Genomic DNA, 25,180 nt, shown 5'->3' with positions numbered 1-25,180 from the left:
ATGGATCAATCCCCCAACTGCATTTGTCACAGCCTGCTGCCCTCTACCCCCAAGAGGTGACCACCCCACTAGCAGTGCAACATGTAGCCCCTAACCACACAGCCCCTGCCTCAGACCCTCGAGCTGTCATGTACCACAACACACTCCCACAACACCCATCCACCACCCCGCACATGCACCCACGTCCGTATGAGCCCCCAATGAATGCTGCCGTCAGAGCCGCAGCCAACACAACCCTTCCACCAGCTGCATATGGTGGGTTCATGCAAACTCATCAGGTAAAAAATGTCCAAATCTTCACTGGCAATCCAGACAGCAAAATACTTGTAGAAGACTGGGTTCGTGATATGCAGTACCTTCTGGAGGCAATCGAGCTCCCCACACACCTCCGCTTTTCGACTGTTGTGCGACACCTGAGCGGTGAGGCCAGGAAGCTAGTCCTGAACCTACCCCCCCACGACTAGACTCCAGAGAAGGCGTATGAGGAGCTCAGGGCTGAATACAGCGACACACAAGGCTCACTTGATCCACTAGCCGACTTCTATGAGCGCAGCCAGAGGTCCAGAGAGTCTGCCTGCTCTTATGCTATTGCTCTGCAGGCAACACTGAGAGCGGTAGAGGAAAGTCAGAGAGGGGGCAGGCAATTTCCTGATCGTGATAGTAAACTCACTCGACAGTTTCTAAGAGGGCTTATGGATGAGATGGTGTATGCAAGGATCGCACCAATGAAGCCCAGGCTTTGGAGTTTCCGGGAGCTGCAAGCAGAGCTTAGAAACCTTGCAAAAGAGACTCAGAAGTTCCAGTCACAACACGAGACAAAGAAAGCGCTCACCCAGGTGCAGGTCACATCAGAATGTGATACCAATATGAGGTCAGAGAGGTCAAAACACACTTCAGAGTGGACAGAGCTTAAAGATATGGTCAAGAAATTAGCTCTTAGCCAAGAAGAACAGGTGACCAAGTTGGCTCACCTTGAGTTGAGAATTGCTGCACCTACCCCTGCACCAGCCCCTGCACCCCCACTAAGGCCCCAACCATCTCCCAGAACAGTTACTCAGGGCTCCAGTGTTGTTTGCTACCGGTGTGGGAAGCAAGGGCATATAGCCCGAGTATGTCGAGCGGTGCTCCCAGATCCCAGTCTGCCCTGGACTCACCGACCCCAGCCTGCGACCTCCGCAGAGAGCACCACGCCCCACTCAACGCAGCATTTAAACGCCTAGAGCCTGTGGTAACTGGGGCAACCATGGGCAAGCAGCAAGACCCCCCACTGCAGGTGAGCGATACTGATGATGGAGTAGAGGACATTCCTATTGTGGGTCCCAGGAATGAGGGTGAGGTGGAAGTCAATGGATTAAAGTGCAGGGCTCTTATCGATTCCGGCTCTCAGGTAACCAGTATTACTCACGGATACTGGTGCAACCACCCTGACCTCCATGGACAGAAACTACGGCCCTCTAAAATACCCATAGCAGGTGCAGCAGGTCAGGATGTGCCTTACTCTGGTGTCCTGCGTATTAAGTTGAAAGTGCTGGGGAAAGAGTTCCAGAGAGTGCCGGCTTTTGTTGTCCCTGACTCCGAGTATCGCTCCTCCGTCCCACTGCTTGTGGGAACTAATGTCGTCCGTGCCGCCAGGAGGCACCTCCAAGCAACCTATGGGGAGCAATATCTTCAGCGGGTGAAGGAAAGCCATCCAGAGTGGTACACAGCTTTACTGGAAACTGGCGACACTGAATATACAGGAGCAGACGACATGGTGGGCCCTGCTGTGTACACTGGCCGTAAAATACGCATCCCGGGAGGGAAAGAGATGGACTTAATGTGCAAAATCAAAACTGGCCCACAAAGAAAGACATACACAGCGCTAATTGAAGGCCACGCCTCCATTCGGCTTCCTCAGGACCTTATGGTCACCAAAGTTCTTGCAGATGTGAAGAAAGGCTGTGCTCCTGTCAGAGTGATGAACCTGTCCCAACAAACTGTCACAATCAAACCACACACACAGCTGGCCAGCGCCTTCCTGGTGGACAGTGTTGTGGATTTTTCAGCCACGGAACAGGGTTGTCATCAAAATGAGGAGAACAAAGAGACATACCGGTGTCTGCACCAAGTTGTGAGCAGTGGTGGGGTGGACATAAGTGAGGCAGCAGTGGAGAATGAGCGCCAGCGCGCCCTCCTAAAAGAGCTTGTGGAGAGGAATATGGGGGTGTTCTCACAGCACTCAATGGACTACGGCCACACAAAAACAGTGCAGCACGAAATCCCCCTGGTCGACTCAAAGCCCTTTCGACTCCCGTACCGCAAGATTCCCCCTTCACAGTGGCAGGATGTGAGGAAGTTGCTGACAGAAATGGAAACAGCAGGGGTTATCAGGCCTAGTAAGAGTCCATATGCTTCGCCAGTAGTGATTGTTACCAAGAAAGACGGATCACTAAGATTATGCATCGATTACCGAAGGCTTAACGCCTGCAGCACAAGAGATGCATTTCCACTGCCCAGAATAGAGGAGGCCCTGGAGGCTCTGGGTCAAGCAAAGTATTTCTCAACACTTGATCTCACATCTGGATACTGGCAGGTAGAGGTGGCGGAGCAGGACAAACACAAAACAGCATTCAGTACTCCCATGGGGCTGTTTGAAGCCAACAGAATGCCTTTCGGCCTTCAAAACGCTCCGTCCACCTTCCAGAGACTCATGACCTGCTGTTTTGGCGATCTGAACTTCACCCATCTCCTGATCTACTTTGATGATCTGATCATATTCTCTAAAACCTTTGATGAGCATCTGGAGAGGCTGCAGCTGGTGTTCGATCGACTGAAGGAGCATGGCTTGAAGTTGAAGCCTTCCAAATGTCAGCTTGTGAGAAAGGAGGTGCACTACTTGGGTCACCTGGTGTCTGCGGAGGGCATCAGGACAGACCCAGAGAAGATCAGCAGAGTCAAGGACTGGGCGAGGCCCACGAATCGTAAAGAGGTGCTTCAGTTCCTGGGATTCACCGGATATTACAGGCGGTTTGTGTGCAGTTACTCTACCTTGGCCGCGCCCCTGTACCGCCTTACCGCTGGTGACCCTAGAAAGAAACGGAGAGGGGGGAAGAAGAGGTTAGTGCCTGACCCGCCCTTTGTCTGGACTGATGAGTGTGAGGAGGCTTTTCAGTCACTGAGAGAAAGATTGACAACTGCTCCAGTGTTAGGCTATCCAGACTACAGCCTACCCTTTCTGCTCCAGACTGACGCCTCGGGGGAGGGGCTTGGTGCTGTATTAGCCCAAGTTCAGGACGGAGTCGAGAGAGTCATAGCTTATGGCAGCAGAGGCTTGAGCCCAGCAGAGACGAGGTATCCTGCACACAAACTAGAGTTCCTCGCTCTGAAATGGGCAGTGACCGACAAGTTCTATGACCATCTATATGGGCGCAAGTTCTCAGTCCAGACAGACAATAACCCCCTCAAGTATGTCATGTCGTCTGCAAAATTGGATGCTACAGGTCAGCGGTGGGTGTCTCGGCTGTCAGCATTTGATTTTGATGTGCAGTATCGAAGGGGACAGAATAATGCGAACGCTGATGCCCTCTCCCAGCTGTCTAACCAGGAGGTCACCCAAGTCCTGCAAACCTGCCCTCAGCTTGTATCAGCCAAAGTACAAAGGTGTGTAGAGGAACAATCTCCCCAACAACTGGAAAGCTCCGCTTCAGAGGGACCTGAGCATCAAGAACCTCTGTCACACACGCTCGGTGAATCCTATCAAGATGTGGGGATGGACTCTCTACCTGCATTGACAAAACAGGAGATTCGTGCAAGGCAAAAAGAGGATGCTGTAATCGGTCCCGTTTTGCACTTTAAAAGTGTGAACCAAAAACCGAGCCGCAGCGAGAGGATTGGTGGTGGCAGGCAGGTTTGCCTTCTCTTAAAAGAGTGGCGGAGGTTATTAGTAAGGGATGGAATAATGTATCGTCAGGTCCAAGACTGTCAAAGGGGAGTAGTAGAGCAGCTGGTACTACCAGAGAGATTTCACACATCCGTCAAGACTGCACTTCATGATGACTCAGGGCATTTAGGGTTTGAGAGAACGCTGCAGATGATAAGGGAGGGATTTTACTGGCCTAAGTTGTTCCAGGAAATCAAGGCTTGGTGTGAGCAGTGTGAAAGGTGCTGCCTCAGAAAGACTCCGACTGCAGGCCTCAGGGCTCCCCTGGTCAGTATTCACAGCAGCGCTCCTATGGAACTTGTGTGTGTAGACTTTCTGACTCTGGAGAAATCAAAGGGAGGCATAGAAAATGTGCTTATTGTCACTGACCACTTCTCCCGGTACGCCCCAGGCCTATCCCACTAAAGACCAAAAAGCCTGTACAGTGGCAAAGGTACTGTGGAAGAACTTTTTCTTCTTTGGATTCCCAGCAAAACTACATGCAGACCAGGGGCGTAATTTTGAAAGTGCTGTGGTGAAAGAGCTGTGTAAGTGTACTGGTGTCACTAAGACACACACAACCCCCTATCACCCCCAGGGTAACGGCACCACCGAAAGGTTCAACCGGACTCTCATGGACATGCTGGGGACACTAGAGCCTCACCTGAAACCCCGCTGGCATGAGTATGTGGATGCAATGACACATGCGTATAACTGCACCAAACATGACTCTACTGGGTACACACCGTATTACCTAATGTTTGGTAGACATCCACGACTCCCAGTCACCCTGATTTTTGGGCTTTCTACCACCAAAGAGCCATGTGAGTATAGTGAATATGTCCAGACCCTGCATGACTGTCTGTCGGAAGCTTATACTCAGGCTAACCAGGCCTCACGACATGCAAAAGAGCAGCAGAAAAGGTACTATGATCAAAAGGCAAAGAGTCAAGGTTTCAGCCCAGGGGACAGAGTCTTGGTCAAAATATGTCATGTGGAGGGACGGCAGAAACTGGGAGACAGATGGGAGTCACGCCCATACATTGTGGTGAAGAAACACACCCGTATACCAGTATATGTGGTCCGAACAGAGGATGGTGAAAAAGAGAGAGTGGTTCACCGCAACCTTCTTACACAGTGTATGTTTCTTCCGGTGGAGCGGGCTGGTGCAGCAACAAGTGCAGGAGTTGAGTCTGACATGGGGGACTGGGAGGTGGATGGCATGGAGGTAATGGGGGAGGAAGCCGAAAAAGTGAGTCAAGGGGGGGAAGAGGACATAAATGTCAGCGACACCAACGCACTTGCTGGCCCCAGCCTGAGGAGGAACCCACAGAGAACTCGACGTCCCCCAAAGAAACTGTCTTACGAGTCACAGGTGGTGAGATCAAAAGAGGAACAGCAGAAGATAGAGAGGGGCTGGACATTGTGGCAGAGGGCCATAGCAGGGCACGTATAATCCACGGAAAAAAACCCCAAAACAAACAAGTTTTATTAATGGTTTATTTACTTTGATTGCATTTACACATCTACATTTCATATGCAACTCATGGTATTAATACGTCACTTTCAGTGTGATCTGTTTTAATGTTTATGCTCATAAGTTTTATTTGTTTTGTTTTGTTTGGTCTGATGGCTGGGACGCCATCAATTAAAGAAGGGGTAGATGTAAGGTAGTAATGCAAATCCGCCACAGGGTGGCACTGTTACGCTGTATGTTCCCCTGGGAATGCCGCATATGGCGATGTTTGTCCCTCTTGCAACACCGTACCCCTAAGTCTTGTCCCGGGCAAAAGGCTACATTGATCAAATGTTTTTTGTTTGTCTGCCGGAAGCTGTGAGTATGATGAGGCCAGCGGCCAGCTGATTGATGAGAGGTGAAGTGTAAGCGAGTGCCAGTAAAGTGTCCAGGTCTCAGCCACGATCCCAAGCCTCCGCCTCCTTCCTTTTCCACGCAAACATCATACTACAACAAACACAACGCAGAGTCCCAGGGCGTGCAGGGAGACGACGGCCGAACGCAAAGTGCGGGTTATGTATATATATATATATATATATATATATATATATATATATATATATATATATATATATATATACTACCGTTCAAAAGTTTGGGATCACATTGAAATGTCCATATTTTTGAAGGAAAAGCACTGTACTTTTCAATGAAGATAACTTTAAACTAGTCTTAACTTTAAAGAAATACACTCTATACATTGCTAATGTGGTAAATGACTATTCTAGCTGCAAATGTCTGGTTTTTGGTGCAATATCTACATAGGTGTATAGAGGCCCATTTCAAGCAACTATCACTCCAGTGTTCTAATGGTACAATGTGTTTGCTCATTGGCTCAGAAGGCTAATTGATGATTAGAAAACCCTTGTGCAATCATGTTCACACATCTGAAAACAGTTTAGCTCGTTACAGAAGCTACAAAACTGACCTTCCTTTGAGCAGATTGAGTTTCTGGAGCATCACATTTGTGGGGTCAATTAAACGCTCAAAATGGCCAGAAAAAGAGAACTTTCATCTGAAACTCGACAGTCTATTCTTGTTCTTAGAAATGAAGGCTATTCCATGCGAGAAATTGCTAAGAAATTGGAGATTTCCTACACCGGTGTGTACTACTCCCTTCAGAGGACAGCACAAACAGGCTCTAACCAGAGTAGAAAAAGAAGTGGGAGGCCGCGTTGCACAACTGAGCAAGAAGATAAGTACATTAGAGTCTCTAGTTTGAGAAACAGACGCCTCACAGGTCCCCAACTGGCATCTTCATTAAATAGTACCCGCAAAACACCAGTGTCAACATCTACAGTGAAGAGGCGGCTGCGGGATTCTGGGCTTCAGGGCAGAGTGGCAAAGAAAAGGCCATATCTGAGACTGACCAATAAAAGAAAAAGATTAAGGTGGGCAAAAGAACACAGACATTGGACAGAGGAAGACTGGAAAAAAGTGTTGTGGACGGATGAATCCAAGTTTGAGGTGTTTGGATCACAAAGAAGAACGTTTGTGAGACGCAGAACAAATGAAAAGATGCTGGAAGAATGCCTGACGCCATCTGTTAAGCATGGTGGAGGTAATGTGATGGTCTGGGGTTGCTTTGGTGCTGGTAAGGTGGGAGATTTGTACAGGGTAAAAGGGATTCTGAATAAGGAAGGCTATCACTCCATTTTGCAACGCCATGCCATACCCAGTGGACAGCGCTTGATTGGAGCCAATTTCATCCTACAACAGGACAATGACCCTAAACACACCTCCAAATTGTGCAAGAACTATTTAGAGCAGAAGCAGGCAGCTGGTATTCTATCGGTAATGGAGTGGCCAGCGCAGTCACCAGATCTGAACCCCATTGAGCTGTTGTGGGAGCAGCTTGACCGTATGGTACGCAAGAAGTGCCCATCCAACCAATCCAACTTGTGGGAGCTGCTTCTGGAAGCGTGGGGTGCAATTTCTCCAGATTACCTCAACAAATTAACAGCTAGAATGCCAAAGGTCTGCAATGCTGTAATTGCTGCAAATGGAGGATTCTTTGACGAAAGCAAAGTTTGATGTAAAAAAAATCTTATTTCAAATACAAATCATTATTTCTAACCTTGTCAATGTCTTGACTCTATTTTCTATTCATTTCACAACATATGGTGGTGAATAAGTGTGACTTTTCATGGAAAACACAAAATTGTTTGGGTGATCCCAAACTTTTGAACGGTAGTGTATATATATATATATATATATATATATATATATATATATATATAGATCTAAGACTGGATCATGTCATTGGCAACAGTCTGGAATGGATGATAAACACAATTTACAATTGCGAACTGAAAAAAGGCTGTCAAAGACTCAAACAAAACTCACGGATCTATTACTGCTAACTGCCGGACATAGGGGAATGGCACAATTTACAAGTGATTGTCTAGATGATCACGAGCAAATTCTTTTTTTGTGACGGAGCGTCTGCGCTTCAGAGAACAGGTCGCGCGCTAGTTCTCGAGCGGGGGGGGGGGGGGGGCACATCCTCACTCCCTGCGCCACCCGGCGCTCCCAGAGCCCTGCCGACATTAGCCTAACGAAGGTAGACGCACCCGACGGTGACTTGAACGCTCGTTTGGACCCTTCCAATGTGAACCGGAGCGTTGCAGGATATGCGAGGGAGTATCTCAGGCCGGCTTCGCGAAGCATTGTCTTTAGCGGATTGAACGCAGCTCTCTTCCGCACCAGGTCAGTGTTAAAGTGCGGGCAGAAGCTAATCTTTGCCCCGCGACATGTCAGCTGCCCCGATGTCTCGCATGCAGGATGGGCGCCGCAGAGTCGGCTCCTCAGCTCGATAGTCATGCAGGCGCACAGTCATGGCTCGAGGGGGGCCGTTTGGCTGCGCCGGTCTGAGGGCGCGACGAGCACGGCCAACTTCTGGTCTACGAGGGACGCTGTCCGTGCCGAGCACCTCGACCAGGAAGGATTCCATAAAGGAGGAGGGATGGCTGCCTTCGGTTTTTTCTGGGAGACCAACAACTCTAATATTCCGCCTCCGTGATCTGTTTTCCTGATCATCCAGACGAGCGTGAAGCTCCTCGTTTTCAGCCTTCAGGTCCGCATAGCAGCGCTCCGGTGTAGCAACTCTGCTGCCCGCGTTGTCCAGACCGGCCTCCGCCGCTTGGATTCCCGCTACGAGAGAGAGACAGGGGACGGTGGCTTGCAGTGGGGCAGCTGTGCTTCGGAGCTCAGAAAGCATTTCGTCCCTCATGGTGTCCAGCATTCCGTTCAAATCGCCACGGGTCAGTTGTGGAGGGTTAGCCGCTGCGACGTTAGCATCGGTAGCCTTCAGGCTAGCATTAGCTTCTGTAGCTTTGCCCGTGGCTGGCCGTGTGGTGTGGTTATCGCTAGCCGAGGCCGCGTGTTTGCTCGGGTTTGTTACTCTCGTACTGGGCTCACCACTCATCGTGCGGTCTTAAGTGTTGGCCAATTTTTACACCAAACCCTTATAAAACAAAACAAAACGTGAGTGTTCGGTTAAAGTAAGTTGACGATGTAAGTTATTGAATTAGCAATACGTGGGGGAGCACTTGAGTTCGCATCTTTACTCCGCTATGACACCAGAACTCCCCAAAACTTGCTTTCTATTCAATATGTATAACATGCCAAATTATCTAAAAATTCATTCACCAACATGAAAGCCTTTTGAAATTTGGGGTTCTTCTGGAGCTTTTTGAGCGGTGCCACCTTGCCCTTGCCCTTCAAGGCGCTGGTACAGTCCTCACCACTGAATACATAGTAGCCAAACAGGGTACTGCAGTATGGCTGCCCAAGAGAGGTGGCCAGCTCCGTGACATTGACCAGCTGACGGTGCCTGCCTGTGCCAGTGTCAAGACAGATGACAAGGTTGATGGTGTCAGCGTGATGCAGGAGGATGAAGAAGATGTCGGTGTCCGGGGTCCTTACTACTGCCGACTTGAAGCCCAGGTTGACGGCATGATGCAGGTAGAACACAACCCGGCTGTCTGTCTCCTCCTGGTCTGACTGGAGGGCATGGATCTCGTAGACCTCAATCTGAAATGGCACAAAAGACCCTAATGCATGGTAGCTTATATTCTTGGCAAACAATCTGCTAACTCAAGACCCCATTGAAGTTTCCTAGGTGTGGATGAAACAATTTACATCTCCATCTGAAGACATTAGTTATTAAACTGTTCTCTCCATGATGGGAACAGCTGTTTCGCACTTCGGATGCTGCCTCCTTACTCCACCTGTCCTTGATCATCAACTGGCAGCGCTGCAGCTTGTTCTCCTCATTGCCCAGAAAAAGCTTAAAGTCCTGGGGTTTCCTGGTAGCCATACTCTGCACTATGAACTTCTCAGAGAAGCCGTGCCTCAGCCTCTCCTGCGCCTTGATGGAGTCTGGCTGATAGGGGTCAGTGGAGAAGATAAAGTGCTTCTTTGCCACCATCTGGTCCAGTACCTGCAGGCAGATTGCTCCAAATGTATGAGGCAGGTTTGTGAGGGCATGAAAGAGGACATTCCCATCTTGGATGAAGATAGCATCCTTGGAGTAGGTACTTCATCTGTATTGTCATCCAAGAGGAAGTGCAGCATGGTGGCTTTGTTGGTCCTGGCAACAAAAAAAAACCCATCAGGAGTGCGAGTGCCCAGGGAGTGAGGGACAGGTGAGAGGGAGTAGCACATCAGCTCATCAAGATCAAGTGGCTCCTCCTGGACCTGTGACTTGAGGAGCAGCTGGAAGGCCAGGTTGCTCTGCCCCTGGTACTGTATGAACTGCAAAAAAATGACAAGCATAAAGTACAACCAATGCACCAGAACATTAAGCTAAACAGAGGATTCTGGTAGGATAATGTGCAAATTAATATATCAAAGCATAGAACATATACATTGCTTTACCTTTCCCTCTGAGGATGTCAGCTTGACCATCTTGTTGCAGGCCTCCATCGTCAGCGGCTTCTGCTTCTTGATGGGGTCGAAGAAGCTTGTTTCATATCCACCCTGAAGATGCTCTCAGATGAACGCCTCCTTGGTAGCCTTGCCAACAGCCTCAGCATGGAGAACATCAACCTCGACCTCAAGGGACACAGGAGCACCAGAGGCGAGAAGGTAGAGGAGCTCCTTGTCCATCATTTGGAAGGGGTTGGTGAAACGCTTGATGGCAATGATGGTGCACTGGACTGCCTCCTCACTTTTCTTGATCTGGGCCAGGTCCAGCTCACGATGTTTCCCAGCCTTGGGGAACTCAGGGTTATCAATAACACCACACATCTCCAGCAACACCTCAAAGTACTGGGCTCGTGCAGATGTGGTTCAGCACCAGCGCTGATAGGCTGGGAAATTGGTGAAGATGCCAAGCAGACCTCCTGCAAATGGGACCAATTCCAATTTAACATTCAACAGAAACCAAGCTGCCACTATAACCTACTAATCTATAATTTGACCCTCGTTGCGTACCTGAGGACTTGGCAAACTTCATGAAGGGCTCATCTATGGTCTTGTCTACAGCACTCAGGGAACCAGCGATGAGGGAGTGAGCCATGGCGATGGCCCCTTTCTTGATGAGGTCTGTGGCACCAGGATGAGTCAGTTCCAGGTTGGTGAGGAACACCTCAAACCAGACCAGGTACCTGATGAAGCGGGAATAATGCTGTTGAGTGTTGAATGTAACTTATGTTATATAAGCTGTAAAGTTTCACAATCTTAATCATATACAATATTACAACTTTGTTAGATATAATTACCTGGAGTAGTTATGACCATCAAATGCGAAGAACAAGTTTGCCATGTCCCCATTGCACTTATGGAAGAGCGCCAGGCTGTTGGTCTTCACAGAGAACAGGAGCATGTAAAAAAGCTGCCCGTGGTCCATGACAGACAGCCAGAACACCGCTGTCTTGCCGAGGTGACCCTTGCAGACCTTGTCTTGGTACTTCAGATAATGCCTGATGATGCTGAGGGTGGAGTCATCTTGAAGCGCAAGGCTGAGGTTCTGCCGGCCACACGACTTCATAAGGTTGAGCAGAGCCTCAGGTGAGAGCTGCACATCCTCCTCCTCGATGAAGCACTCCAGAAACAGCCGCTCTAGTGCTTTGCAGAAAGTCTTGAGACAGAAGAGGGCCTTGGAGTATGTTTTTCCACTTAGCACACTCTTTAGGCAACAACTTGTGCCCAGCTGAGCCTCAAGGAGGATCTCAGCATAGCCTGAAACACGGCACTTATGGTTAGTGATCCCCGAGGTAGTTCATGGCAGTGTGGAACTGCCCTAGGGCGACTAGGTGGGGCTTGTACTTCTCCAGGAATTTCCAGACAAGTGGTAGGGCCTTCATGCACACGCCCAGATCAAAGGTGTTGATGGTGTACTTCTGACTGACCTCAGTTGAAGCTTCCTCAGACTGCCTCAGGAGCTACTGCACCACCTCATACTGTGTGGTGGGCTGGTTGATAGGCATGTAATAGTTGATGGTAGACTTTTTTTGAGGAGTAACACCAGGGCCTGAGATGAAGCCGCCCTGACCCGGCACATTCTGCTTGCCGTTACTTGAGCTCATCCTGGAATCATTATTTCACCACAATTAAAATAATGCTTAAACCCAATTGCACCCAATTAGACCAAAAGGTCAAATATATGCATAGTTACAATAAGGAACACCCATACCTGCTCAACATCCAGACGTTGTACACTTGAAGACAGGCCTTGAACACTTGGTCATTCTCAGTAGGAGGGATGAAGGATGCATTTGCAAAGAACTCGGGGCCCACTCTGATGCCAATGTTTAGCAGAGGGAGGGTCTCAGGTGCGTCCAGCTTTAGATGACGGTCCATGGTTCGGTCATATCAAGGAAGTGTCCACTCCTGACTGCTCATATTGTTATGAGCCTAAAATTTCTTATTTGCCTGTTTTTCGCCAATAAAGAGTGGTTGTATCATGTCAATGACATTTCCATTTGATTCGTGGTGTCAAAATTATATCAAAAAAGTGGGTTCATTTGTCTTTGTATGTTGTCTGCTTCAGGAGTTGAGAAAATCGACGTTTTTTTTGCCACTCGCGCAGACATCAATTCAAGATGGCCGTCAGACGAACCCCATGGGCCATTAGTTGACCTTGCAACATGAAAAATTCTTAAGTAGATACCATTAGGATCCTACAAAAAAATGCCACGCGGGTACATGGGAACCTAGTTCTCCTGCTCGAGTACAGCACTTAAGTCTAAAAGAACTAAAATCGAGCAATCACCTCTGTCCTGCAGTCAGCAGTAGATCATTAGTGACCTTAACTAGAGCTGTCTCAGTACTATGAAGTGCTCGAAAACCAGACTGGAAACTACTAAAAACAGTTTCAGTGTTCATAAAAGAAACCAACTGAGAAGAAATTACTCTCTCCAGAATCTTAGATAGAAAAGATAATTTGGAGATTGAACTGTAGTTACTTAAGGACAGGGGATCTAAATTAGGTTTCTTCAGCAATGGGTGAACAATGGCATGCTTAAAACTGTCTGGAAAAGAGTTATGCCACTGTGCAATTTATAAGGGTGGGAACACCTGCAATCAGTTGAGACTCTTCCAGTGATCAAGAGAGGCACTACACCTTCGGTTGAGACTGAAATCCTTCCAGTGGTCAAGGGAGGCACTACACCTAACATTGTCAATGCTAGCCAGAAGGCAGGCATCGTGGTTTACCATGAGGTGCTTGAGCACTGAGCAATTAATTCACACATTGGCAAAGAAGCTCGATGAATTTCTGTGAATGTTCTAATTCATCCAGGTCATGGTTATCCAAAGGAATTGAATCGAGTGTAACTGGACTTGGTATATATATAAGCTTGATGAATGGATTGAAAATTATGAAATTATGAAAATTATGACATTTGATAGTTTTCGTTAATAAGATCCATTTATTCGACATTTGTTTATCAACTGTATCACATTATAATACATTATATTTCATCATCGATTATATCTTAAAGATCAGATCGTATTGGTTGTTTTGGTGAGAACATTTTCCCAGGGCAACGCCGGGTACCTCTGCTAGTCTGGTAAATAAACTCATCATTTGTCTGTAGACCGTCATTATCTGTTGATTTTCGCTATCTGTCTGTAGGGTTGACAGTCGGGCTCGACTATACAGTAGTGTTTGACGATCATAAAAAATAGTGGCTTGCACATCATCCATACACAGAGATACAAACAAAACCAGGGAAAACACAGCTGCAACAAACGATGACAAGCAGTCAAACACAGCGCCACGGCCATCTTAGAATCAATAGGAGAGGCCTCATATTCATATTGTTCTTGCAGCTATTTTCTCGGTCTATGGGTCATTTGATATAACAATTGTACTTTTTGTGTCTGTGTATGTTTGTGTGTGTAGGAGCTGATAACAGCCTGGTACATTGGTTTTCTGTGTCTGATCCTGGCCAGTTTCCTGGTTTATCTGGCAGAAAAAGAGGACAATAAAGAGTTTGAGACATACGCTGACGCTCTGTGGTGGGGACTGGTGAGAAACACACACACACAAACGTAAAACACAAAATCACATATATACGTATATATATACACACGTACACACATCCACAGTATATACACACACATGCATCCATATGTTACCTCTATATCCTGGTCACGACTCAAAAGCAGAAACCACATCCACGCAGATACGTCGGGTTCAAGTGACAAATGTCCCGTTTATTACTGTCTGTCGACAAAAAGAACAATCCGTTGGCACAGTTAATATCTTGCTCCAGCCCCACTCTCATCAACGATCTTGAGAAAAGGTACGAGAGTGTTGTTTACATTGATTACCAGTGCCAACTAACACCATAAGAGGGCGCCAGGAATACAATAAAACGTTTCTATAATTAAAGTTCATTAGAACATTTCTCCCTTGGGAACAATAACACAATATTTTGACGAACTTCATACAATTAAATGCAGGTGTTTTCATTCCTGCTACAGCTACACAAAATATGCACGAGAGCGCGCAAGCACACACACACACACACACACACACACACACACACACACACACACACACACACACACACACACACACACACACACACACAGTTGGAGACCTAGATGGAAATCCTCTTGGCCAGTTTAAATCTTCCCCCACTCTCATTTTTCGTTGGCTGAGTCATGTGTAAACACTTGATGAATGAATGTACATCTGTCACACTGATATTTTAGTTTGAATATCAATGTGCCTGAAATCACACTTGGGACTTAGAATGGAATGGAACTGATGTTCCCACAAACACTTTTGCTTCGTAACCATTCTCTTTAGATACTGTCTCATTATAGAGCAAAAATCTTTACTTTTGTTATTTCTTGGTTATTCATGCCCCTTTTAATAGTGCTGCATCACCAAAATAATAATCATCATTGGCGGTCACTCGAAGCAAGTATGATTGTCCTCTCCATTGGGTTGTCTGCTTGTGGGTCTTCAGATGGCTGTAGATGCTGAGCCGCAATCCACAGACTTTGGTGCAGTGTGGACAGGGGAAAGTGGTGGTGGTGGTTGGTGGTTGGTGGTGGTGGTGGTTGAGCCTTTTTCTCTCTCTCATTGCGTTTCTGTCAGTTTTTCTCTGTGGAGTTCCATGTCATGATGTGCAGCTCCTTCCTGCACAGATTTCTTCCAGGAGTGCCAATCCAGTACCGTGTGTTCCCAGTTGCTTGATGTGATGTTGAATTTCTTCAGACTGTTCTTGATATTGTCCTTGAAATATTTATTTTAACTGCCAGGAGCTCGCTGACCTTTTTTCAGCTGGTAGTAAAGGATCTGTTTGGGGAGACGTGTGTTGGACATGGGGATGACATGGCCTGTCCATCGGAGTTGGTGCTGCATTATTGTGGTGGTGATGCTAGTCAGAATAAAAAATCAGAATCAGAAAGTTTATTTGTCATTTCATTTCATGCCCTTGCGCACATGAAATGAAATGATACATAATTTTTCCCAGCCCACAGCAGTGCAAAACAAAGACAAAAACGCATATCTAAGAACTAAAATAACACATATATCCAAACTAACACATAACTAGCTAAACTAGCTAAAAAAATTAAATTAAATTAAAAAAAACCACTGTCAAGGAGAACGAACGCCAGCCAGGATGACTGTCGGAACTGCCAGTCTGCATGGGCTAGTGGTTAGCTTAGCTTGCCCCACTTTCCTCTTCAGGCACAGCTCCGGTCAGGGCTGTGGTCCTTGGGACCACAGGATGCGGCAGACCAAGCTACCTCAGCTGATCCAATGCTAGCTCTGCCAGCCAGACACCTTCGACATGTGGGCTTCTTCCAGAACGCCGATGTTGGTGCGTCTGTCCTTCCAGCTGATCCTCACAATGTTTTGTAATGATCTGTGGTGGTATTGTTACAGGGCTCTCGGGTGCCTGCTGTAGGTGGCCCATGACTCTGCTCCATACAGCAGGGTGGGGAGAACAATAACTCTGTAGATCAGGAGTTTTGTTTGGGCCTTTGGGGCTCGGTCTTCAAAGACTCTTTTCCTGAGTCTGGCGTAAGTGCCACTGGCACAACTCAGGCAGTGGTTGACCTCAGAGTCAATGTCAGCCTTTGAGGAGAGAAGGCTGCTGATGTAGGGGAAGTGATCAACGTTTTCAATAATTTTGTTGTCCACTTTTATGGTGGGCTGGGTAGATGGCTGGTTGGGTAGAGATTGGGTGACCAGACGTCCCGGTTTGTCCGGGATTGTCCCGGTTTCAAGCTGGGTATCCCGAGTCCCGACAAATATCTGTGAAATAGTCAAATGTCCCGGTTTTCAACATCCATCCCCTATCATGTCCGGCGAGACAGACAAGCTTGTGAGCATATGCATATGCGTGCGGTACACTTTTTAGGGTCCTGGTTTGGGATTTCGAAAATCTGGTAGAGGTTGATATAGGATTTGGGTCTTCTTGATGTTTAATGCTAGACCCAGAGCTTTGTATGCCTTGGGAAAGGAATTCAGAATGTCTTGGAGGTCTTCTGTAGAGTGTGCTGTGATGGCATTGTCGTATGCATACTGAAGCTCCAGGATGGTTGTGTTGCAGGCTTTGCTCTTGGGCTTGAACCTAATTAAGGTTGAAGAGCATGCCATCAGTTCTGTATAGGATTAGAATCCCCCGTGGCAGCTTTTCACCAATAAGGTGGAGTGTGGCAGCAATAACGATAGCAAACAGGGTGGGTACGATGATGCATCCCTGTTTGACCCCGTGTCTGTGAATGTTCTCATTCATCCAGGTCATGGTTATCCAAAGGAGTTGAATCAAGTGCAACTGGACTTGGTATATATCCGTGAAGACGTTTCGCCTCATCCAAGAGGCTTCCTCAGTTCGTGCCTTTCTGACTAGACCAAGCTAGTCTGACTGGCTGGTGATGAGAATCAGAATGTATCCTCTAGGAGTTGTTGTCAGAGCTATTGATATGCGTGGCTCTTTGTGATCTGATGTTTACCAACACCCGTCGCTAACAGACGGGCGCGGCCAAACATCGGTACACAAAAGAGCCACGCATATCAATAGCTCTGACAACGACTCCTAGAGTATAAATTCTGAGTCTCATCACCAGCCAGCCAGACTAGCTTGGTCTAGTCAGAAAGGCACGAACTGAGGAAGCCTCTTGGATGAGAGGCGAAACGTCTTCATGGATATATATACCAAGTCCAGTTGCACTTGATTCAACTGTTTGACCCCTGTTTGCACAGTGAAGGGCTCTGACTCTGAGCTGCTGTTGCTGAGCACTGTGACTGACATGCCGTCATGTAGAAGCCTCAATATTCTGACGTATTTGTCAGGGCAGCCATATCTTGATAGTATGCTCCAAATAGCCTAGTGGTCTACTCAGTCAAAGGCCTTTGTCAGGTCTATGAAAGCCATGTTTTTCACGGCATCTTTTTTTGTTGCGTTTGTGTACTGTAAATATTATATCTGCTGTACCTCTGGATGGACAGCCACAGTGAGATTCTGGGAATACTTCCTCAGCCAGTGGTAGCAGTCAGTTTGCAAGGATGTGAGCAAGGACTTTGCCTGTTGTTGACAGGAGTGAGATGCCCCTGTAATTTCTGTCATGGTGGGAGGTTCCCCAATGTCTTCTCTGATGGGACTCTGGGGAAATATGGCTGGCAATGTCTGGTTCAGCTGTGCTGTTGAGGTGTTCCTAGAAGTGTTCCTTCCATCAGGCATTAATGGACTCGTTGTCCTTCAGGAGTGCCTGCCTGTCCTTTGAGCACAGGGGGTTTAAGCTGCAGTTGCTTGGGCTATAGAAAGCCTTAGTAGCGCTGGAAAAAGCCTCTGGTGTCACCCGAGTCTGCCAGTTGCTGGATTTCCAGAGCCTTTTCAGTCCACCAAGAGTTCTTAAGCTCCCTCACCCATCTCTGAACATCCGCCATGGCTCTGGAGTGAGCCACTCTTTTAACCTTACAGGTTACATCATTTTGCCAGGCACTAAAGGCTTTCCTTTTCTTGGAGATGAGCTGTTCTATCACTGTGTCATTCTCATCAAACCAGTCCTGGTGTTTTCTGGACTTGTGCCCAAGGGTGGTTTTGCAGGTGTCGAGGATGGTGGATATAAGCAGGCTCCAGTGTTTCCCCGAGAGGCCTGAAGTCGCTGTTGGGTGGCAGTTTCATTCAGGCTTTCAAGGTTCAGTCTTGGCCGGATCTGGTTCTTTTGAACCCTCCTCTTACTCTTCAGTTTGATGGACATTGTGGAGTGGGTGAAGCAATGATCTGTCCAGCAGTCATCTACATCGATCATGGCCCTTTTGATGTTCACGTCACGGCGGTCCCTGGTTCATACAATGACATAGTAAAGGAGATGCCAGTGTTTGGAGTGGGGGTGCGTCCAAGATGCCTTATTTATTTTTTTCCCTGGTGAAACGGAGTTTGTGATGGTGAGGTCTTTTTCATTCTTATTCAACGAGACAAGCAAACCATTTGCATGTTCCCCATTGTCACACCACCTGAGGGCAGTATTCTATGAAATACATATGTGTTTTATTGTGGAATGCCCATTTACATCTAGTAGGCAGCTCACCCTCCCTACCGATCTTTAAAAAGAAATTAAAAGAGAAATTGTGTGCTCAGTCGGCTAATTAGTTGCATGGCATCTGCATTGTAAATAAGCGTCTGCTTTTGTTTTTCCTTTTTTTTCCTTTATCGAATTTTTACTTTTATTTTGTTTGTGTGTTTGTTTTTCTTATTATTTATTTATTTATTCTTTTTTTATTTTCTTTTTTTTGTTGTCATGATTAAAATTTACTGATATGGTAAGGCTTCATTATGAGCCCTCCACGGGTTTCTTACCTCACCAGCATATCCTTCTCTCTCTCTCTTTCCTTGTGAAAGATGTATTTATGTACTTAATTGTATTTTTTTGCAAACCAATAAAATCAAAAATCAAGTCCTGCTGAGCACATTTGCAAAGAAGCAGATATCCATTGGAGTTGATAGTCCCGTTGTCTTCCTTTCTTATAGTGCCCTTTCTGAGGTGTTGATCACGGCCAACCCTGGCATTGAAGTCACCTAGGAGAATAATCCTGTCCTTCTTGGGGATTCTTGACAGTGTCTCATCTAAGCAGGCGTAGAAGGTATCTTACTTCCTCTTCAGAGCCTACAGGAGGGGCATAGGTACTCACAACTGTTGCCATCTGGTTGTTGGCAAGCACCAGGTGGATGGCCCTGAGATGCTCACTGATCCCCACAGGAAGTTCAGAGAGGTGGCTAATGATCTGGTTCCTGGTGGCAAATTGAATGCCATGGATCATGGGCTCATCCGCAACTTTTCCTTTCGATTAGAAAGTGTTGCCACCCTTCTCTTTCAGTTGTCCTTCACCTGCCTGTCCGGTTTCAGAAAGGGCAACTATGTCAATTCGGCATGTCTTCAGTTCACTAGCGATGATCGCAGTTCTCCTCTCCGGTCTGTCACTGTTTGCACTATTCATCAGTGTGCGCACATTCAAGGCTCCAAAATTCATGTTTCTAGGTTTCTTGTTACATATCACGAATGAAGACCAGAGGCCAGTATAGTGAAACCCAAAGGACAGACGGACACAGAGCACCGAGAAAACCCGAAGGCAATTTTAATACAGGAAGATAAACAATGCTGCCACAGGGATGATAACAGGGGAATCTCAGGTGGGGGTTGTTGTGACGATGTGCGTGCGCCTGGCTACCAAAATCCGAATCCGTAGAGCGAAGGGGGTGTCCGAGGAAGTCCGGGTCCGAGATCCAGTATGTCAAGTCCGAAGGGAGGGGTCCAGGGAGAGAGACGCGGAGGGAGATCGCTGGAGAGGTCTGGGGAAAATATGATGGTCGCTGGGGACGAGGAGTGAGGGAGATGGGGGGAGCCGTGGAAGTCGTGGAGGGAGGGTCTTGAGGGAAACAAAAACAGCGAGACGAAAACACAAAAAAAAACAGGAACACAGGAGTTAGATACTGAGAAACAATACAACGGCGTGGGAATAGGCACGGGAAAGGGTAAGCAGGAAATCACTGGAATAGGTTTGTCAGAGCTTTACCGCAGGATTCAGTACCTCAAAGCACAGAGAGGCGTTCTGGGAGGTTTCTTGTAGAGGGCTGCCCGATTGCCGCAGATGTGCCTGATAGATGATGGCAAACACCTGGTGCAGCCCAGCGTTTGTCTCCTCAGAGCGCGAACCGAGCGCTCGGATGTTTCCGGCACGTCCGAGCTGGGGGAGTGGCTTGAACGTGCCAGGGAGGCAGCTCGGGGCGGTGTAACCACAACATTTCTGACCGCATGTAGTGATCCGTTTAGACGCGGTAAGCCAGGCAGGAGGTTTGAATCAGGCTATTATCAGGGCACTTTTTCTAGACCCTTCCCCAAGTCGGGTGAGCAGAGTGGGTGCTAAAGAGGGCTACTCAGTCATGGGTGCAGCTATCGAAGGTCTCTTTCTACCTCATTCCAAAAGCCCAGTGATTGAATCTAGCACCCACCTTCTGATGTGCTGGCTCATGACTAGGGGCTCCCATATCTCACAACCCTGCCCCGTCGCCACTTGCCGATCACCATAGGACTTAATCCAGGATGTTAGGGTGGATTCCCTTGTGGAGGACACCTGTGTGTGACTTTGTTTAACATGGGGAGACAGATCTGGGTCAGGATCCAGCGGCTTGGAGTCCAAGATGACTGGGGGCCCATTTCTGCTGCAGCCTTCATCCGTCTTTCCAGCCGTTGCGATGCTTCACTAAAGTCAGATATTATCCTCCACCTGTTCCACCATCGAGGTCTTGGTTGGATTGCTCTTTGTCAGAGACATCCCTCTTGACCTTATCACCATGGGTGACACTACAGGAGCATAGCCCCAGACGGCATTGCTCTCTTGATCTCAGGACCATGTAAGCTTCTCCATCGCCACAAGTTGACAATCCTTGAAGAAGACAATAAGCTTCAATAAAAGCAAAAAGAAAATAAGAACAATAACATACTAAAAAACACTTTTATCAGATTAGGAAAAAAAAAACAAAGTTAATCCAAACAGAAATTTAGATTAACCTTTCATGCTGTTTTCTGTCATAGATCACGCTGACCACCATTGGCTATGGAGACAAGTTTCCGATAACCTGGAATGGAAGGCTGTTGGCGGCTACTTTCACTCTCATTGGAGTCTCTTTCTTCGCTCTACCTGCTGTAAGAACATACATATGTTGTCACTGATGCCTGGTAGATGACTCCCTTTGTCTGGCATGTAGCCTCACAGCAAGAAGGTCCTGGGTTCGAACCCGGGGGTTGTCCAACCTTGGGGGTCATCCCAGGTCATCCTCTGTGTGGAGTTTGCATGTTCTCCCCTTGTCTGCGGTGAGTTTTCTCCAGGTGCTTCGGTTTCCCCCACCATCCAAAAAGACATGCATGTAAGGGCTTATACTCCTGTCTGTGCCCCTGACCAAGGCAATGGAAAGAAATAACTGGAGTTGGTCCCCGGGTGCCGCTATACAGCACCCGGGGACCCACTGCTCCTAACTACACAGCTAGGATGGGTTAAATGCAGAGAAGAATTTCCCCATGGGGATTAATAAAGTATATCAAAATCAAAAGTAAAAAATGTTCCTTCGAGAGGGCACAATGCCTTGGCACGGCAGTTGCAGTTGATGGTGTTTGGCTGTGTTGAGGGGGTGTGTGATGCTGGTATTGTGGGATGATATAACTTGCTGAACACTTGGCATGCAGCTGTAGCTAATCTTGTCTGTGTTCCTGCTGAATATTTTTTCTTAGTTGATGGTCTGGGTAAAACACTCATCCAAAAGTGTGAAAAATAGTTTTCCAATATTACAGGCCACACGGTGTCACTGTATGAGGATTATACCTGCTGATGTTCTGCCTTCTGCTGCGTTTTTTTCCCCTTTTTTTCTTTTCTTTTCTTTTTTGCTGCTGGCTTTCGCTAATTGGTGGTGGGTTGTACTTAACCTGAAATTATATCCACTTTTTTGTAAGGCTTCTTGGTATGTTCTATTTAATGAAGCAGCCTTACTAAAAGTAGGGCTGCTTCATTAAAGATCAAACCGGCAAGAGAAGTCGAGTGAATAAAAAAAGAAAATGTGTAGTATATTCGCAAACAATGGGCTAAAAATTTCAAAAAAAAATCAGTTGACACTAACAAGAACAAAACGGTCTCGACATCACGTTAGACCTTAGAAATGGCACATACAGGCCATACATGAAGTCCAATAATATACTGCAATACAACCACAGAGAAAGCATTCATCCACCCTCCATCTGGAAAAATATCCCATTGAGCATAAATAAGAGCCTCTCATGTTTATCATCCAATGAAGCCATCTCTAATGAAGTAGCTCCCCCCCCCCCTACCAAAAAGCCTTACAACAGAGTGGATATAATTTGAGGCTTAAGTACAACCCACCATCAACTAACGACAGCCAGCAACCAACAAAAAAACCCCACGAAAAAATGCAGCAGAAGGTGGGACATCAGCTGGCATACAGCGACACCGTGTGGCCTCTAATATTGGAAAACAATTTTTCACACTTTTGGATGAGTGCTTTACCCCAGACCATCAATTAAGAAAAACATTCAACAGGAACACGGTCAAGATTAGCTACAGCTGCATGCCAGATGTGCAGCAGGTTATTCATCCCACAACACAAGCATCATGGCCAAGCCACACACCTCCTCACCGCAACCAAACACCTCCAACTGCAACTGCCGTGCTAAGGCATCATGTCCTCTAGAACAGTGGTTCTCAACCTTTTTGGGGTCCTGGACCCCCTGCGTATTTTTGATCTACCCTGAGGACCCCTCCATCTGATCTTGGGGGAGGGGGGTTGCAATTTGATAGAAACAGTAGAAACTGCATTTTAAATTGCATTATAGCATTTATTCACTCTTTGGGGCAAAAATAAGAGCTTTCAGTTGTAACTTAGATATAGTTAACAAAACAGAATTCTTATGCAGTAACTTTCAGATATATGTAACAAAACAGAATATGTATTCAGTAACTTTCAGATATATGTAACAAAACAGAATATGTATTCAGTAACTTTCAGATATATGTAACAAAACAGAATATGTATTCAGTAACTTTCAGATATATGTAACAACAGAATTTTTATGCAGTAACTTTCAGATATATGTAACAAAACAGAATATGTATTCAGTAACTTTCAGATATATGTAACAAAACAGAATATGTATTCAGTAACTTTCAGATATATGTAACAACAGAATTTTTAGGCAGTAACTTTCAGATATATGTAACAAAACAGAATATGTATTCAGTAACTTTCAGATATATGTAACAACAGAATTTTTAGGCAGTAACTTTCAGATATATGTAACAAAACAGAATATGTATTCAGTAACTTTCAGATATATGTAACAAAACAGAATATGTATTCAGTAACTTTCAGATATATGTAACAAAAGAATTTTTATGCAGTAACTTTTAACAATGCAAACGGGAGCGAGATCTCTTATTAAAATACAATAAATTACACTTGTGAAACAGATGTAATTAGAGAAAAAAGTCCTGTTACCCTTTATAGTTTAGGTAGATAAAGGTCTCCGTCACATTTGAGTAAAATAATCCTATTTCTATAAATGTCATAGGATCTTTTTTTTAAAGATATTTTATTTTCACGGACCCCTTGCAATTACACCACGGACCACTAGGGGTCCGCGGACCCCCGGTTGAGAAACACTGCTCTAGAAGGAACATGCCAGACAGAGGGAGTCATCTACCAGGCAGCAGTGACAAGAGAAGACAACTGCAAAGTGGACACTTACGTGGGACTAACAGAGGACCCTTTTAAAATGAGGTTTAACGCCTATATGAGTTTCAGACATGAGCATGCAAGACATGCGGCGGCCTTAAGCTGCCACATTTGCTCATTGGTGGACAAAAATATGGGTTACTCTGTCTCGTGGAAAATCCTCACGAAGAGCAATGCATATTCCCTTAGCAGCAAAAGACGTAACTTGTGCTTGGCAGAGAGAGAACTTTATTATCGTTAAATGCACTTATTGTCAGTCGCTTTGGATAAAAGCGTCGGCTAAATGACTAATGTAATGTAATGTAATGTAAACTGCAAGTCTGATATGTCCACCCTGAACAGTAGAAATGAATTGGCCACCAGCTGAAGACACCGAAAAACATATCTGCTCTGTTATCCCCCCCCATTAGATGATGCATATGTGATGACCTTTATTAGATGTTATATTTTTATATTTTAACTGTCTGCTCTTTCAACTGTGCTCCAGCCCCACTCCACTATATGATATACCTAAAGTACCCCAATGGATGTTAGTTTGTTATATTTTAAATGTATGATTTTTCCACAGTGCCCCAGCCCTTCAAGTCCTTGCTTTTTCAAAACGAGCCCGTCTCTCACCCATTGGCTGTAAAGTTTCTGAAGTTAATTTTCAAATGTTTCCCATCCTCCCATTGGTTGCTGTGCACTGTAACTAGGGGTGTGGCGCAGGGCAGCGTGGTATTTATTACTGGCTGTGTTTCTTCTTTGTTGATTAGCCACCTTGGCAGCTGGTGAGTGCGTGACGCACAAAACAGGCTTGTTCTGCGATGGATTTAAGTATTTTCCTACATCTATCTTTATATATACTGCTCAAAAAAATAAAGGGAACACATAAGCAATGCAATGTAGCTCCAAGTCAATCACACTTTTGAGATATCAACCTGTCCAGTTAGGAAGCAACACTGATTTGTGAATCAATTTCACCTGTTGGTAAATTGTCTAATTTCCACCAGGTGGAAATTAGACAATTTGCAAGACAACCCCTATAAAAGGAATGGATTTGCAGGTGGTGGCCACAGACCATTTGCCTGTCCTCATCTTTTCTGGCCGATCTTTGGTTAGTTTTTCATTTTGCTAGTGCCCTCACCACTAGAGGTGGCATGAGGCGGTATCTGCAACCTACAGAAGTTGCTCAGGTAGTGCAGCTCATCCAGGATGGCACATCAATGCGTGCTGTGGCAAGAAGATTTGATGTGTTTCCCGGCACAGTGTCCAGAGCATGGAGGAGGAACCAGGAGACAGGCCAGTACACCAGGAGACGTGGAGGGGGCCGCAGGAGGACAACAACCCCGCAGCAGGACCGCTATCTGGTCCTTTGTGCAAGGAGGAACAGGAGGAGCACTGCCGGAGCCCTACAAAACGACCTTAAACAGGCCACTAATGTGCAGGTTTCTGCTCAAACAGTGAGAAACAGAATGCATGAGGATGGTATGAGGGCCCGACGTCCACAATTGGGGCCTGTGCTCACAGCCAAACACCGTGCAGCCCGATTGACCTTTGCCAGAGAAC

General features: G+C 46.5%; 1 protein-coding gene across 1 annotated transcript in view; it reads left to right on the top strand.

Annotated features, from left to right (window-relative positions):
- The window catches only part of LOC130134278 (potassium voltage-gated channel subfamily KQT member 2-like), a 267,264-nt gene that overhangs the window by 84,337 nt on the left and 157,747 nt on the right, over positions 1–25,180 (top strand). Inside the window, exons 6-7 of the mRNA XM_056302181.1 lie at positions 13,768–13,893; positions 20,925–21,035. Coding sequence (XP_056158156.1) covers positions 13,768–13,893; positions 20,925–21,035 — 237 coding nt within the window. The remainder of the gene's footprint in view (positions 1–13,767; positions 13,894–20,924; positions 21,036–25,180) is intronic.

Source organism: Lampris incognitus, chromosome 2 (genome assembly GCF_029633865.1).
Source record: "Lampris incognitus isolate fLamInc1 chromosome 2, fLamInc1.hap2, whole genome shotgun sequence".
In the NCBI taxonomy this organism is placed as follows: domain Eukaryota; kingdom Metazoa; phylum Chordata; class Actinopteri; order Lampriformes; family Lampridae; genus Lampris; species Lampris incognitus.
Note: the sequence above shows the minus strand (reverse complement) of the source record. Positions and strands in the feature narration are given on the sequence as shown.